Source organism: Carcharodon carcharias, chromosome 9 (assembly GCF_017639515.1).
Source record: "Carcharodon carcharias isolate sCarCar2 chromosome 9, sCarCar2.pri, whole genome shotgun sequence".
NCBI lineage: Eukaryota > Metazoa > Chordata > Chondrichthyes > Lamniformes > Lamnidae > Carcharodon > Carcharodon carcharias.
In genome coordinates this window covers 45,198,534-45,216,862 of record NC_054475.1, presented here as the reverse complement: position 1 = coordinate 45,216,862, position 18,329 = coordinate 45,198,534, and the positions used below count along the sequence as shown (strand labels likewise).

At 42.2% G+C, this 18,329-nt stretch overlaps 1 protein-coding gene across 1 annotated transcript in view; it reads left to right on the top strand.

Moving 5' to 3' along the window:
• The window catches only part of scube3 (signal peptide, CUB domain, EGF-like 3), a 403,547-nt gene that overhangs the window by 367,201 nt on the left and 18,017 nt on the right, over nucleotides 1–18,329 (top strand). Inside the window, exons 10-15 of the mRNA XM_041196379.1 lie at nucleotides 3,392–3,517; nucleotides 5,783–5,899; nucleotides 9,027–9,119; nucleotides 10,258–10,371; nucleotides 10,932–11,096; nucleotides 17,026–17,229. Coding sequence (XP_041052313.1) covers nucleotides 3,392–3,517; nucleotides 5,783–5,899; nucleotides 9,027–9,119; nucleotides 10,258–10,371; nucleotides 10,932–11,096; nucleotides 17,026–17,229 — 819 coding nt within the window. The remainder of the gene's footprint in view (nucleotides 1–3,391; nucleotides 3,518–5,782; nucleotides 5,900–9,026; nucleotides 9,120–10,257; nucleotides 10,372–10,931; nucleotides 11,097–17,025; nucleotides 17,230–18,329) is intronic.

Genomic DNA, 18,329 nt, shown 5'->3' with positions numbered 1-18,329 from the left:
CTCCATTTCACCCATTTTTAGTTTTCCTGTGTCATTTAGCGTAACCTGGTTGAGATGACAGTAAACACCCCGTCAGTGCTGGATGCAGGGATTGATTGTTGGTGCGGCCCATCTCTTTATTTCTCCTCTCAGCCTTCTAGTGAAGCATTTCCCTCCACTGTTTGTGCTTACCCACCAAACCCAAACCCAAAGTTACATCTGAGATGTGAAACCATCAAACTGCCATCTTATTGTTTATTACCACAAGCAGTGATGCTCTATTTAGTGTGCTTTGAAAAATTCACCAAATGGTGAAACCAATGGTTACAGAAGGGGGAGATTTTTTTTTTTTAATTGTCATGGGCAGGATGGAAGAGGCCCATCAGAGGCCAGGTTTTTGCCCACAGGCAGGGAGAGGGGCAACATAGGAATCTGTACCATGTGTCTGTATCTGCTCAGTGCTTGCTACAGCTAGATATCTGGGGGTATACCTGCCTGCCAGGCTAACCAGGGAATAACCCATGGGAGAAAATAATGAGTGAAAATGGGAGGCTGGGGTGAGGGATTAACTAAAATTAATTATTGAATTATCAAGAATCGGGCACCAATTGTGTATGCATGCAATGGCGGAAGAACTGCTCGTTTTGATTCTTTTGCCTTTTTTTCTTTTTTAGAGTTTTAAAATGAAGACCATGCACAGCCATGTGATAAGGTTATTGGAAAATAGAGTGACCCAGCAGTAACAAGATGAGGCACTGCATCAAAGTCACCAATACACAGTGCTACAGAGTGTCAAGGACCATGTTTGGCCTTGGCCTTGTGTCTCTCAACACGAAAGGTTCAATTCTAAGCACTATGGGTCATTTCTTTACGTTAAAAGTGCTATATAAATGGCAAGTTGCTGTTGTTGAATTGCATAGCTAACGAGAGGTTTGTTGCTTTTGGAAATCAGAGCTGCTTCCTAGAAGAAGTTAATCTATCTATCCTCCCTGTACAGTAGAGAACAGTGTGTGCTTGGCAGATAAGGGGAGAAACACCTTAAAAAGGGAATGTGGCATTGCCACACTGCCCCACAAACTAAAACCAAAAAGAGCAGAAAATTCCTCAAGCATCCATTTAACTATCAACTAGGAAAGCATTTCCTGGACCATCGGGAGGATCAGGAGCACTTTAGGAGCGATGCAATGAACTGTGGGTGTGTGTGTGTGCGTGTGTAAAGCACGAGAGAACCTTCAGCATAGTCTGAAAGCACTTCATACGAGCAATTATGAAACAAAATGTGTTTGAGGAGTGTTAGAATTCTGTAATGAATGTGGAGATTTTATCACGGATTATGGAATAAAAACATCTTGCAGATCAGAAGTGTTGAGCTCATGTATTCCTTCCTCCTACAACGCCACCAACCAGCCCCCCCATCCACCACCCTCAGCAATCCCTCCGAAAACTATCGAATGAAGATGAAGCTCAGCATCTTATTATGCTGCAGGCTGTGGCGAGCTAGGAGACATCTCCGTTGTTATGTGGTTCAGACTCATTATATTCATGTAACTGCAGACTTAATGGCCCTCTGCCAGTAGCCTCAAGTTTGGAGTGCATTAACTTCTACTTAACAGCTTCTAATCTTTCAATTAAAGTTGACATTGGATTTTATTAATGAAATGGTACATTCTTTCTTTTTTATTTGTTTTTTTAATCCTTTAATTTTTCCCTTCTCTGCAGTCACTTTTTCCCTTTAAATTCTTCATTCTTTGAACTTTCATTTTTCTTTCCGTATTTAGTTTTCCAATTTTAAAAAAATTTATAACTAAGTATTCATTTCCTTTTCCTTTTTCATTGTTACAGCCTCTTTCATTTCCATCTTCCTCAAAGAGCCGAGGTGGAAGCTGATTTGAAGCTGTTGCTATGGGATATGTGCTCACTGATGGGAATTATTTTTAGGCCCAAAATTGAGCAAATATCAGAAAATGACCCTTATTATGATACACTTACTAGAAACTGGCCTTTGTGGAACTGAATAATGAGTCAATGGTGTTGCCACTCATCTGATCCTAGGTCATTAGATTGTTGCCTAGAAACCACAACAAGGCCTTAGTAAATTGCTATGAGTAATACAAGTTGTGTGTGGCAGCTGTAAACACCACTGGCTGACAACTGCAAAACAGTATTTGGTTATTTTGGTGAGGGAAATCATTTTGAAAGGACATTGGTTCTGAAATGATTCTTGGTGGGTCCTGCTCTCTGTGCCTATACCCTGGCTGCTTTGTAACCAGTTGTTTGGTATCTGTGAAGGAAGATTTGCCCTCCTAATTTTACTCATTTCCTTTTGATATGTTGACCAGGGTGCTGTTTGCCAAACCTCTCCCCAGCTGAGAGAGGGACTTGATTTCCCCGTCATGGGAGATAAACTGTATGATCTGTAATAGAACACAAAAGAGCACCAACCTGATGCACCATTGAACTCTTGGCATTCACACATCACCACGATTTACATGGTTCTCTTTCAGAGCGCATTAATTCAGGAAATAGAAGCAAGGTCTCTATATCATCAACTGTGTACAAATAAATGCTGTGAGGAGCCATGACCTATTAAGACAACTTATGTAGACCTGAATGGAAGTATATGTTGCTGAAGGGATAACAAGGCATTGACTTGATGAGTGATGTTTGGCAAATCATCTCTTTGCACAGAAGAAGAGGCAGAAAATTTGAACCTCATTATCTTCACATCTGATGCTCAGGCGACAGGATGATGTTCAATGCAGCATACATCAGTATGTTGGATTTTCATGAATACAGTGCTCCTCTAAGAAGAGATGCTGTTCTCCAGAGTTCACGTTTCTAAGATTATTTTGCAGTCAAACCATTATATGGAGTTAGCTAGTAGCATAAGAAACAGTAGGGAGACTTGCCTTTATATAGCACCTTTCACGACCTCAGAACATCCCAAAGCACTTTACAGCCAATCAAGTATTGCATTAGGGTTATGGTTAAGGTCATATGTTTTCATGTTTACCATGAAGTAATGAAGCAAACTTGGAAAATCTGAGAACTCTTCTGTTAAGTACAGACAGTTTACCAACTCTACCAATCCTACCGCTCAGACTCTTCCATTTGGGGGCTGTGGTACTGCAAAAAATGATGACCCACAGGCAGTGTACAACATAGGAGCGGTCACACGAAAGTTTGCATCATCACACGCTCAGCTCTTGATCTGAACTGTGCTGTCGAAGGAACTGAGTGGAAGAGATACCCAGAACTGCTGTCATACCAATGTGGCAAAATAGCTGATTCCTGGAACTGGTTGAATTGGGAATTGAACAAAAATGCAAACCAAAAAGTTGCTTAGTTGTGTCAGATCAGGACTTTCTTAACATGAGCCAATTCATTTTCTCTTTGTCTGTATCTTTTTCAGATATCGATGAATGCAGCATGAACCATGGTGGCTGCAAGCATGGATGTGTTAATACACTGGGAGGCTATCAATGCTCCTGTCCAAATGACGGTTACAAACTGCACTGGAACAGGAAAGACTGTGTGGGTACGTGAAGAACTCTGATCTCTGGCATCCTCTAGTGGTACTAACGGAAGTAGCAATCCTGTAACATTGTCTTAATGAGAAACACCTCATCCTCAAAAGACATTATAATTAGAGGCCATCTTATGTGTCTCAGCAACATCTCCAACACTTCACATACAAATAATTACTTCGAGGTGTAGTTGCTGTTGTTATGTGAATCATTTCCAAAATAATTTGAACAGGAAGCAGTATATTTTCTCGTTGACACGCAGCAAGTGTTTATTGAGGCTGGGAACCTGGAAACAGCTGAGAGTAAGATTACATTTGGGTCGCTTGCCCCTGAGCCAGGGTGACATTGGACACAAGAAGGTTTGGTTGGGGCAGAAATGACAAACATGGTTAAAAAAGGAGGGAAGCTCAACCCATTCTGTTGTTCAAGGATACCACACACTGCACCTGGCATGTGAAATGCAAAGGTCACATTGACACCCCTGCATCGTCACTTTACTCTGGTGATGCAGGTATTAAATGAATTTACATACTGTTTTAAGGCACTTCACAGGAGCGACATCAGATAAAATTTGGCACTAAGCCACATAAGGAGATGTTAGGACAGGTGACCAGGAGCTTGGTAAAAGAGGTTGTTTTTAAGGAGCTCCTTAAAGGAGGACCAAGGCTGAGAAATTTAGGAAACACAGAAAAATCTCCACATATATTAAATTTGCTCCTCCAGCAAATAGAGTTTATGACCCATTTGTTTATTTAACATCGCCATCTACACAGTTTTGAACCTGATATTTTTCAAATTCTTTGTCTAGGAATGTCGAAGAAGGAAAATGGGCGCCAATAGTCTGATTATTCTTTGTAAATAAAAGTCCATTTTAATATTTCCTTCTGTGTCTTTGACATAGAGGTGTTAATTATTGAGTTTGTTAAAGTTTCTGATTAGTTTCATCAACAGCAAAACAAATACCAAAATCATGACCACAGACTAGGAAAAGCTCATAGTCCTATATGTATCACTTTAATAGCTCTAATCATTTTGTAGGGTGGGTTAAGGAAAATTAATCACAAGTGCCATGCATGCAGTTAATGTTTGGTACTTGTTTGGTAATGTTTGGTAATGGTGTAGCAATGTAATAGAGTGCTGAACTCTCTCCTGGAAGGTAAAATTGGAAGTGTTCCCTAAAACTTTCTATCCCTCCAACTCTCACTACCTTTGGTCTGTTCCCTCTCAGAGAAATGTCACTTTCAAGTGTGTTATTGTTAAAAGGCCTGACTGTTTATACTACTCAAGGAACCAAGCTGTCAATTTCTGTGGTGTGGTGTCAAAGAGCTACCCATGGGGGAGGAAGGACAGAGCTGTTCCCACTCCCTGTGAGATCATTTCTTACACAGGTCATCTGCCCAAGGTCAGATTCTGCTTTGTATCAATGTTTTCTGCCGTAATTTCAGATATTGAAGGTCTTAATGCCTGGCATCTCATTGTACAACAGCTTGCTAACATCATAAGATCTTAAGATTTTGAAACCTCCCCCCTTGGGGAATTAGGAATAAAGTACCTTTTAGTGGCAAAGCTACGCTCAGTTTGTGCTATAAATACCCTTGCAGTATAATACTTATAAGAGCCACAACATCCTGAGGCAGAAACCAGCCACTGATGACCCTTTTCTTTCAGCAATCAACGTAGCATAAGGTCCTGGCCCACTGAAGACGAGCTCTTCTCCTCTAGCCTAACTGGAATTTATTTTGTCAAGCATTTCTCAAATCCACCTTCAAAATACCTTTGTACCCAATGAGGTCACTAAAGCCAACATTCATTTCAGCCCACTCAGTTAGAGCCACCTTTCAAGCAAACTGCCCATTCATATAGTTGCCAAAAATATATATATAGTGAAACTAAAGGGAATTGGGCCTCTGCAGTTCTCTGTAAAGACTCGGTGCAAAAGATTAATTTGGCCTCTGCTGAAAAATTGTGCCAGGCTAAATTTGTTGGGCCTGTAGAATCCCCTAGAAATTGGAATGGGCTCAGTTTGTTGTTCTGTTCTGTGACAACCCTCACAATGCATTAACAATTGTATTAGAATTTTAACCTAATCCTCCCAGTTGGAAACTGACAGGATCAAGTCAGATGCCCGTCTTACACCCCATCCAATTTTAAGTTCTTCAGTCTTCAATCTGGTCAGTTTAAGTGAAGATTATGCCCTTTGTTTTTTTTAAAAATCCTTTCCTTTTGTTTTGCTCAGCATTTCAGGATGTGTGAGATCGATTTCTTTTAATTTTCAGAGGTAGCAAAGTGCCTGCCGGATTCCAACTCTCCTCGAGCGCAACTTTCCTGTGTCAAGAGTGGGAAGAGAGAGACCTGCTCGCTCAGCTGTGCCTCCAAGGCTCACTTCCAGGCAGGTAGGTATCGTGCAAGGTCACAAGAAACCCAAGGTCCTGATCCTGATCAGCATTTCCAGTCCCAGCATGAGCCACATTGGATGTCCTTGCTGATTAATCAGGGAGCTAGGGTAGCCAGTTCTCCAGCTCTACCTGGAGTCTTCAGTAACTAAAGACTAACCTTGAGGATGCTACTCAGAGCAGTCCAGGAGAAAAATCATTGAGGCATTAAACAATTCTCTTTTTTTTCTCTAATCTTCTTTGAAAATGTTTGTTTATTAGTTAAAAGCATTTTGAACATGGAAAACCGGACTGTTTGATTGTCTGTGTGTTAGTGAAACTAAATACCGTGACAACGTATGTTAGTGACACTATAAATATACTGACAAAATTCACTCTGGTCTCTCTGTGTTAGTGACACTGTAAATACCGTGGCAACATTCCCTCTGGCCTCTCTATGTTAATGACACTGTAAATATATGACAAAATTCCCTCTGGCCTCTCTGTGTGTTGTGACACTGTAAATACAGTGACAACATTCCCTCTGGCCTCTTTATGTTAGTGACACAGTAAGCACCATGGCAACATTCACTCTGGTCACTTTGTCAAGCAGAATGATAAAAGTCAATTATTAGAACATTTCTGCAGTTTTGCTGGAAATGTTGAATGTAGGAAATCTCCCTGCTGTGTTCACAATCTTGTTAACCTAAAATAACTGGAGGGGAATTTCCTCCCCTGGCCTGTCATGAACCCCAGATCATATGGTTCAGTACTTGTTGATTAATTTAGTCAAATTTTCTCAGATTTGTTTAAGAAAACCAGTAACACAGAAGAAACAGATAAGATTTCATTGATTCCCTCACGTAACGAGAATATTTATCCTTCCAAATGGACTTCAGTTGGAGCTAGAGTGGCCGCAAGGTGGAGTTAGTGCCAAATGTGCATTTATAGATTAGTTTGATCATCTTAGCTAAGGTTGTAGTTGTGTTGCTATAATTGCATCAGGATCTTCAGGTACAGAGCGAAAAAATCATCCACCTAGAGATTCCCCATGAAAAGTGCATGATAGACTCTTTAAGAGACTCCTATAGTTTCACTTAACAGTGAGACTGGAGGCCATGTGAATATGCAGTTTCTGGTTAAAATGTGGTATCGATTATTTCCTTGTAATGTGGAGTCAAGCTTTTAAAAACAAGCACATTGCTTAAAGTGCATTTCTTCAAGCTTGCTATTCCTTCTCTTTTCTATAAGAAAATCTGTTTAAACTTTGTAAGAATGATTTAACCATGTAACTAGCTAAAAAAGAGGGTTTGCAGTCTCCAGCTTAAGAATGATGATCGCAGCCACTGCACAACTAACATTCTCGGGCTCAGGCGGTTATTGCACTGCTGACTGTGAATCAAAGCTGCACCAGCCTAAAGTTCAATGTCCAGGGCCAAATTTTTTGCCGTGGAGGCAGGAAGCTCAAGTCGGGAAATCTCCCAACTCAGCAGATCTGCCTCATGGAAACGACCCCCGCAGGCAAGATTTTTTGCTCTACTGGGTGGGGAGTGGGGGTGGTCATATCCCCTCATACCCTTATGTCTGCTGCCCCCAGAGGCAGTTCAGAGGCAACCATGGAGTCAGACATATGCTGAGACCAGCTGGTTAGAAGGCCCACGGTGGTTCTCTGAGACTTTGGCCCCAGTTTTATGAAAAGCTATCAAGCCGTCTGGCCCTCACCACTCACCCCGCCTCCCCTACCCACAAACTATGCCTCCTCATACCCTACCCTCCATGTGTTAAACTTACATCCACTTGTTGAAGGAGAAGACTAGAAGTCTATATCTCTCAGTTTTAGATTTATTCAAAAAGTGAGACATTACACATGTATAGTTCCTTCCTCTACAACCCTGTGTCAATATGTATCTCTTTATATGTGCACAAATAATTATTCAGAGTGCCCCCCACCTGTATGCACTTAACCTTAATTTATACAATTAGCACCAAGTACCCTCATACACCCATGCCCCCTCCATACCCCTCACACCCCTCTGCCACTTCCAGAACCACTCACCCAGTGCCCACTATGGGGAAACCTCAGGAGCCATGTGGAGATGCGAAAAATTAAACTTCTAACAATCTAACAGAGTCTCAGTCATACACACTTGATACAGAAAAAACATTCTTGAAACTCAAAGATTTTAGATCCCCTCAAATGGTCAATTGGTTATAAACACAAACAACCTTCTGTTCAGTAGTGACATCGAGTACAGCTACCCTTTAATAGCCTGTTAGAACTGTCAAGAAAAATGTGAACTCAGCCCCACCCCCTACTGAGATAAGTAGTTTTGGAGTGTTTGAAACTCAGCCAAGCATTCATAATGGACTCAGCCATAGTAATAGCCTGTGAGAAATGTCAACAATGAAGTAAATTGAAACTGTAGGAACAGACGGGAGTATTTTTTTCTAAGCCACACCAGATGGCCTGTCAATCAATGTACTCCAGCAGTGCATGTTTTGTTTTTACTCTTACTGACAGCTACAGCTTAGTTGTTCATGTTTAAAGGGCTAGGAATTTAAATAACTTCAGATCATGACACTTAACAGGCCTTATCCATCCTTCACGAGTGTTTACGTCTTCTCCATAAATTCATGACTCCTACACTATGGGTTAAAGCTCTTGGAACAGTCAAAATTAGGTCTGTTTTGAATTCGGCACTAATTACGAATGGCCCTGTTCAGTTCTGGCTCACACCCTGCTCTCTTCCCCCCACCAGAGAAAATGACACCTTCCAGAAATGCACATCCGGCTCCTGTTCACCATTTTTAAACGCCTTGGGAGCCAGCCTTACTCCGCAAAAATCTGAGCCCCAGGTTATACTGAGTTAATTATTTTGGTTGTGCAGTTTTGAGTCATAATGGTACAGAAAGAGGTCATATGGCCGATTGAGTCCAGGCCAACTCTCTGTAGCACAATCCTTTTAGCCATGGATCCGTATTATCTGCACGAGTCACTGCCTTTAGGAGGGAAAGAGAGAATATTGGAGGGTGAGAATTATAACTGTTGATCAGAGTGAGTACCCTGTGCACCTTTCCAGCAGTGGTGCAGCATTAATAAATACCCATCCATTCCTCTGTCTCTTAATACTGTCCTCATTTCCGCCAGGTTCCGATAACAGTTACACTGTGAGCTGTGGGGCTCCTATAAGGAGGGCTGGTGCCCAACAACGACAGAACACCAACATCACAGGCTGTGTAGGTAAGCCCCTGACAAAATGTCGCCCTGCTCCCGTAAGTACTGCTGAAATCTTTCATTGACGTAAGGCATTTTGTTTGGAGCCACAGTGTTTAGCATCAACCAATTTTTTTTTGTCCCAAGATTGGATTTCTAATTGTGGAGCAACAGTGCAGCAGTGGCTGATTCCACAACACCCTGTGGGGGAGATTTTCTGAATCAGCGTTCCTAGCACAGAACAGTGTAAACAGCAGCGCATCTTGGGAATTTGGGGAAAGGTCAGCAGAAAGTTGTGCAGGACACACTGACCCAATAAGCACCTCCAACCTGCAGGACTGTTAGCTTTTATTGCAAAGGGGGTTGCAGTATAAGATGTAAGGAAGACTTGCTACAGTTGTGCAGGGCTTTAATGAAACCACATATGAAAAACTGTATACGGTTTTGGTCACCTTAACCAACTTAGGATATACTTGCCTTGGACAGGATGCAATGAATGTTCATTAGATTAACTCCTTGGAGAGGACGTCTGTTAGATGATGGGGGCATTAAGTAAAATGGCCTTATTTTTTCTGAAGTTCAGAAGAATGAGAGGTGAGCACATTTAAACGTATAAAATCTTTAGCAGGCTTGACAAGGTAAAGCTAGAGGCTGTTTCCGCTGGCTGGAGCATCTGGAACTAGAGGTCAAAGTCTCAGGATAAAAGTTCAACCATTTAACCATTAATTTAGGAGAAATTTCTTCTCTCAGAGGGTTTGAATCTTTGGAATTCTCTACCCCAGAGAGCTGTGCACACTCAGTCATTGAGCATATTCAAGACAGTGTTCATTAGATTTTTTTGACACAAAAATTGAGGGATATGTGAATAGCACATGGGAATAGAGTTGATGTAAATGTTCAGCCATGAATTTAAGAAATGGCAGGGCAGGCTTGAGGGACTGTATGGCCTAATTGTACTCCCTTTTCTTAAGTTCTTGTGTTCTTGAGTGCTTCAGGAGTACCAATTCATAAAAGCTCCCCCCTGTAAATCTCCACCCTGCTCTATGTGCCTCTAATATGAAGTGTACAAGGTAAACAATGGAAGCACAATACTGAATGAAAGGCCACTCAGTTTGTATTTAACTGCTGCTTTAAGATGTCTTTAAATGCTCTTGTTTCCTTTTAGAGACTTTAGCTCCCCCGGTCAAACAAAGAGCTTCCTTCAAGATTAAAGATGCCAAGTGTCACCTTCATCCACGTATTAAGGGAAAGCAGGACAGCGGGCGCCCAGTTATCACAGGTACAAAACACTTGACACCAGTCACTAGTTTGCCTCATAGTTTTTTTCCATTTTATTCTCCTTTGTCCTGAGGCTTCAGCTCTTGTTTCAGTTAGAATGTTGGTATATCTTTACTAATTGTTCTGCATCTTTCTGATGGTACAGTCCCAGCATCAGGTGGTGTGATTGGTCTGGGTCTCATTGTGCCAGATACAGTCCCAGCATCGTGTGGTGTGATTGGTCTGGGCCTCTTTGTGCCAGGTACAGACCCAGCATCAGATGGTGTGATTGGTCTGGCAGTCATTGTGCCAGGTACAGTCCCAGCATTGGGTGGTGTGATTGGTTTGGGCCTCACTGTGCCAGGTACAATCCCAGCATCAGGTCGTGTGATTGGTCTGGGCCTCACTGTGCCCTTACATCGATTAGTGTAATTAACCACTAAACCGTTAGTTTTGGGAAAAACATTGGCCAGGATACCAGGGAGAAGATGAAAGAATAGTTTTTTTTTGTGGTTGAGTTGTCTCCAATGCCTGCTGACATCACTCACTGTTCTTGCTTTGTTTCGTTGCCTTGTTATGAAGGAGGTACCTTCCCGTGTACTGACAACTGTCAAGTTACCTTTGTGAACCTAAAATGTGATTCTTCCAAGAAAGCAAAAGGTCGACGGACCCGCAATCCCCCGGGAAAAGAAGTGACCCGAATAACACTGGACTTTGAAGCGGAAATAAGAAAGGAAGATATAACAGGTGAAAGGAGAGTCTTTTGCTGTTGCTGTTTTTTAGTTTTTGCAATTAATATAAAAGCAGTGTAATGAGTTTACTGGTGAGTAACTGAGACAAATGGTTCAGAAGGTCCCATGTTCGATTCTGGCCTCAGGCAGGGTGGCAATACACCTGTTGCTGTTGGCTTCTGGGTTAGGGTGGAGAAAATCAGCTCGGGTTCCTCATTCCCAATCACTGTCCTCTACTGGAAATGGGTGAAGTCAATGAGGCCATTTGGACATGGGCATGGGCACACATATTTCCTGTGGTTCAGCACCACTGACCTTCCAGGCTGACAGCTAAATACTGGCCACTTGAGTGGTGCCTGACTCCCCTGGACTGAAAACAAAAATGCCAGAAGGATCCAGGAGGATAGGTAATTGGCAACAAGACAAAATTGTCCAATTTCTGCACAGGATAAATGTCACACTTGGCCCAGGGATTTAACTTTTGTAGAAAAAGCTGGAAATGTACAGGAAGTCAGTCGGTATCTGTGGAAAGGAGAGTCGAATGAGGAATTTTTCCAGGCAAGCGAAGTTGGCACAATGTGTGTGCAGGGGGTTAAACCCCCTGAAATTGGCATTGGGTCAGGATCCCGACATTATCCTACCTTCTGCCGGGTTTCTGCGGGATAGGACTGAGAGTGAGCAGAGAATTCACTTGGATCTGTTGGGTAGAAAGTAATTAAGATAGTTAAGAAGCCAATTAAGGATGGTTTCAGCCTCAATTCAGAATTTTTCAGCCATGGCACCTGTTTCCTGACCTGTCAGGAACTACTCACCTGGGTCACCGAGGTGGGTGTATAGCAAGAAGAGCTTTTTCATTGGGAAGGCTTTGATCAGTAAAATGGACAACTGAGTGGCTGCTGTTCAAAGCATGTCCCCTCTCAGAGAGTGCTGTCACTGCTTGTCAGGTGGTTGTCAATTTTTTGGAAGGCACTTCATCTGTTTAGCACTTGGCTCACCTCCAGCTGCACTTCCCGGCTTCACAGCCATCACCACAGCATGGGAGCATCTTATGCAGCTCCGTCTGGCTTTGCGAGTTTACGGTACAGTGATAGAAGGGGTCATCAACAGTGCTATCAAGCAGCACTTGCTTAGCAATAACCTGCTTACTGATGCTCAGTTTGGGTTCCGCCAGGGTCACTCAGCTCCTGACTTCATTACAGCCTTGGTTCAAACATGGACAAAAGAGCTAAACTCCCGAGGTGAGGTGAGAGTTACTGCCCTTGACATCAAGGCAGCATTTGAGCGAGTGTGGCATCAAGGAGCCCTAGCAAAACTGGAGTCAATGGGAATCAGGGGGAAAGCTCTCCATTGGTTGGAGTCATACCTAGCACAAAGGAATGGTTGTGGTTGTTGAAGGTCAGTCATCTCAGTTCCAGGACATCACTGCAGAGGAGTTCCTCAGGATAGCGTCCTGCCCAACCACCTTCAGCTGCTCGATCAGTGTCCTTCCTTTCATCATAAGGTCAGAAGGGGATATGTTGGCTAATGATTGCACAATGTTCAGCACCATTTGCATCTCTTCAGATACCAAAGCAGTCCATGTCCAAATGCAGCAAGACCTGGACAATATCCAGGCTTGGGCAGTCAAGCGGCAAATAACATTCGTGACACACAGGTGGCAGGCAATGACACTCTCCAACAGGTGAGAATCTAAACATCGCCCCTTGACATTTCCATCACTGAATCCCAGTATCAATGTTCTGACCAGAAATTTAACTGGACTAGCTATATAAATACTGTGGCTGCAAGAGCAGGTCAGAGGCTAGGAATCCTGCAGCATGCAACTCACCCCCTGACTCCCCAAAGCCTGTCCACCATCTGCAAGGCACAAGTCAGGAGTGTGATGGAATACTCTCCACTTGCCTAGATGAGTGCAGCACCAATGACACTCAAGAAGCTTGATACCATCCAGGACAAAGCAGCCTGCCTGATTGGCACCCCATTCACAAACATTCACTCCCTCCACCATCGACAAACAGTAGCAGCAGTGTGTACCATCTGCAAGATGCACTACAGGAACTCACCAAGGCTCCTTCAACAGCACCTTCCAAATCCAATACCGCTACCATCTAGAAGGACAAGGGCAACAGACACATGGGAACATCACTATCTGTAAGTTCCCTTCCAAGCCACTCACCATCCTGACTTGGAAATACATCACCGTTCCTTCACTGTTGCTGGATCAACATCCTGGAACTCCCTTTCTAACAGCACTGTGAGTGTACCTACACCACATGGACTGCAGCAGTTCAAGAAGGCAGCTCACCACCACCTTCTCGAGAGCAACTAGGGATGGGCAATAAGTGCTGGCCTAGCCAGTGATGCCCACATCCCAGGAATGAACAAAAAAAAGTAATCCAAATCACATATAGTAAGATAAAAGCAAAAAACTGCAGATACTGGAAATCCAAAACAAAAACAAAAATACCTGGCAAAACTCAGCAGGTCTGGCAGCATCTGCGGAGAGGAACACAGTTAACGTTTCGAGTCTGAGGAGTCATTCGGACTCGAAACATTAACTGTGCTCCTCTCTGCAGATGCTGCCAGACCTGCTGAGTTTTTCCAGGTATTTTTGTTTTTGTTTCGTATATAGTAACCCCTCTGTCTTGTGTGGTGAAGCTGCTCTGTAGATTATAAAGTAAATTGCATATGATCAGGAATAGAGTTGAGCAGGCAACTGGTTCACACCAATTGAAAGATTTTTGATGTGTAATTACTATTGTTACATAGGAAAACATGACAGCAAAACAAGTTCCCCAGCCACAACTGAGAGGAATGACCAAATAATCTGATTTTTGAGGATATGCGTTGAATGAGGAATTTTGCCCTGAATCCTGAGAGCATTCTGTGCTCTTTGAATCGTATTTCATATTATGTCTACCTGAATAGGCAGACCGGGTCATGACTTAATGTCTCATCGAAAGGCTGGCATCTCTGACAATGCAGGACTCCCTCAGTATTGCACGAAAGTCTGGGCCTGTAGATTATGTGCTTAAACCTGGGAACATGGTTTAGCCCCAGCCTTCTGACTCAACAGCAAGAACAAGGCGAGTTTACAACTAATGGCATTTGACTTTTGTGTTGCATTCTCTTCATTAGAAAACATATTGACTGCATTAGAGTGCCAACACTAAAGATTATGGATATCAATAAGCCCTCAAGGACACAGACTAGTTAGATAATATGGTTCTACCCAGCCTGACCCCACAGCTTGTGGGAATCAAATTACTTGAATGTTACTGGATTTTGTTGTCAAGATCTGTTCTTGTGTATATCGAGGGTTTACACTGATGTTTTCCCTTTAACCTACTCAAATGTATGTATTAGACAATACTCACCTACCTGTAGGTTTGAGAGATTGACGGTCACAACATATGCCAGCAAGAAATGATTGTTGTTCCAAGAGCATTAACAGTTAGTTCAGATAGCGGTGGAAGGATTAACATGCCACAGTCCTCTGGAAAGCCATAAATTCTTGCACATTAACCGTGGTAGGGGGTGAAAATAGCAGCTGCTAATTCCCTGTAATTTTCATTGGTGATTTTGAATAATTTCAAAGACTAGATGTAAGTTGCTGCCTTGAAACTGTTCAAAAGGGCAACTGGAAAATAAAGGGTAGATTTGCCACCCCCACAATTGATCCCTGTTTATATGAGATAGTGACAATTTTTGCTGTAAAAAATTTTATTTAGTTGTGGGGGAGTTTTAATGAAAAGAAAACAGGTGGGTTTGGGTCGAGCTGGGGTTTGTGGAAGAGGGTGCATTAAAGTTTATAAAGTCCAGTTTCTGGCCCACACCCGTCTCCAACCCACTTCAGGCTTTACAATTCAAAGAACACAGAATGCTCCCAGGATTCAGGCCAACATTCCTCATTCAACACATATCCCCAAAAAACAGATTAATTGGTCATTCCTCTCAATTGTGGCTGTGGAACTTGTTTTGCTGTCGTGTTTTCCTATGTAACAATAGTAAACACATGTCAAAAATCTTTCAATTGGTGTGAACCAGTTGCCTCCTCAACTCTATCCCTGATCATATGTAATTTACTTTATAATCTACAAATCAGCTTCACCACACAAGGAAAATTGGTGGGCTGGCCAGCCCAATTCTCAGGAAAGCTGGCAGCTACACCTGGGCAAGGGCTTGCCATTTGCAGGAGGTATGCGCCTTTGCACCTACGCCTGCCTGAGCAAACCCCTGCAAGCGGGCAAACTCTAACTTCCATCGAGGGTTCCGATCCCCACTGGAAGCCTCTGAATCCTCAACCCCAGCGCCTCTGATATCTGTATCCACACCACCCCAGCATTGGACACTGAACCCCCCCCCGCCACTCCCCAACCTTGCCCCCTGGGACCTCCAAATCACTACACCATCGCCAGGATTGCTTCCCCAACCCTGGTATAAACCAAGCTGATCTTGTGGCTTCCAATGACTGCAAGACAAGCCTGTTAAAAAAGCTTGATTTCAAGGCAAGGGACCAATAAATGATGTCACAGTATGTGGGGGTTTCCCAACTCTGGGACCCCACAACTTTGCAACCGCCCCGCCCGACTCCTGTTGAATCAGGTAAGTAAAAATTCAGTCCATTGTGTCTTGAGGCATCTTATTCCCAATTTATTCTCACATTCTGTACTCAGCAATAACAACTTATATTTATATAGTGCCTTTAACATAATAATATATCCCAAGGTGCTTTGTGGGAGTGTTATAAAGCAAAATTTAACACTGAATTATATCAAAAGATAGAGGGCAGATGTTCAAAAGCTTTTCAAAAGGTAGCATTTAAAGAGCTTCTTAGAGAGGGAGAGAGCAGGAGAGGTTTAGGGAGGAAGCTCCAGAGCTTAGGGTTTAAAGATTAGTAGAATTACCATCGTTCTTTGTAAATCAGCACCCAAATCAAATTCTTGCCCCAGATAAAATCAAAAGCATTGTAATATCCTATAATATGGTATTGTATGGTATGTATAATGAACCAATATTGCTGTAACTGCCCCCCCACCCCCATGCCTCCATTATTTCAAATGGGTTGCTGATGGCTCAGTTCTGCTGTATTCGGTAATATTACAATTTGCTTAAAATTGCGACTAAATCATTTAGCCAATCTGGTCATAAAAGGTTTGGTGTGCCAATATCTCTTTCATTTAAGCATGTTCATCAATATTCATTAAAATGGGTTTCGGTTTAGTGATTCACATCCATGGCACATGTTCCAATACACATACTGATTCGTAATCCAGAGATCAGCAAGAGATTAATGGTCAGAAATAAATTTAAATAAAAAAAAAGGGACAGGGAGATTCCACTTCTTTTTGTTCCATTTAAAGCATATATCTAAGATAAAATAAATGCTGAAATTGCTGCAAAAACTTAATTTTAAAATTAATGGAACACATTTTCTTTGTATAGAAGAGAACTGATAACATTAAATGATATTGAAACCACAGCAGGCATTTTATTCCTTCTCATGTACAAAGTAAAAACCAACATGGTGTAATTGTGTTTGCGAAGATTTCGGAAAATCTAAGGAAAGTCCCCTCCCATAGGCTGATGCTAAGTGAATGTAGAGCAAGATTACAGTAGTTCACTTTAATTCTGTTTTGGCTTATCAAAACGTGGAACTTTAGTGCTATGGAATGAAGCACTCTCTACAAGTGCTGCAGGTATAGCATTGTTACACTGTTAGCCCTCTCAACTATGCCTCAGCGGAGTCCCTGAGGAGTAATCCACACTGTAGCAGGGGACACTCTTTCTCCATTTGGCACATAAGCCATTCTGTGATCTTGATTTAAGGAGAGCCCCTGTCCACGCGGAACTTGATTGAGATTGTTTCAACTCTTTTACTCTGGCTCCTGCCCCAGCTCATTTACTCCAACTCACTTTGACAAAATGAAATCCGTTTCTTGCAGGCAGCTGCAACATCAACTGTCTGAGGCAGAAGATGGAGAAGAAACTGAAATCTGCGATTAAAACTTTGAAAAAATCAATTAACCATCAGCGCTTCCACATTCGGTTCTCTGGAACAGAGTACGAAGTGGCAAAGAAGTTGGCAAAAGCGCCTGAGAAACAGGAGGCATGCAACATCGGGCAGGAGTGGATGGATGGGAAATGTGGTAAGTGTGTGGCATAAGTGAGGTGACAGAGAATCAGAAACTTTGGTTGGCTGTAAAAAGCAAGGAAATGCATAGGTTGAATTTTATTTTGTTTTTTTTTTAATTAAAATGTAACAGTGAAGTTGCTGCAGAGCTTTATCTAACTTGCCGGAAAACACAAACAATAATAACACATGACAATAAACAACTACATAAAGCGCAAGACAGATTGTTCCATTTGTGACATTCAGGTGATACATCCCCTTTGCGACACTTATTCCACTCGTTCAACGTCCACCATTGGAACTTGGTCAGGCTTCCAGTTTGACTTCCTGAGTAGACACTTAACCTTGTTCTTCAATCAGCTTAAGGTCTGCTGTTCCACACTGAATCTTTTATATCTCTGGCCCTCAGTCATTAGCTTGATTACACTACCATGTCTGATTCTTCAAATAGTTTCTTAAAATACAGGATCCTGTTTAGGATCCATGTCCTAAATTAATTAATCAAATGCTGGCGCAGGTTGGATGGGCTGAATGGCCTCTTTCTGTATTGTATCATTTCATGATTCTATGACATTTATTTTAATGAACTACCCACTTAAGCAAGGAAACGAAGGATTTTAGCGTGGCAACCCAACAGATCGACATGTTTAGAGATGAGGAGTGAATGCATTTTTTAAACAAGACAGCTGTAAAATACAGAATGGACCAGCTTGATAGTTCATTGGCCTTTTCTCATTTTGAAGTAATCCATGTAGAAGTATCAGAGCATAAACTACTCATTTGTATTATCAAAAAACAAAGGGAAAAGGACTTAAGAAATACATGATGAATGACCAGGCAACAAAGGTCTTTCTGTAAGGAAAAGGGACATTGAAAGAGAGAGAGAGACATGAGTGAAACTCCCAGCACCTTTTGAGAGATGAGGCACAAGGTCACTAAAAGTAGACTGGGAGGATACTGCCCATTTGACCTCTCAGCAGCAGAGGTGTTTGGTCAAGATGGGCTGATGACAGAAGAATAATTTAGAAAATACGTACATTAAATAGAATGAGGGTGATTGGAAACAACCAATCGCACTTATTTAAAATAGCATTGATATATTTTATAAATAGAACT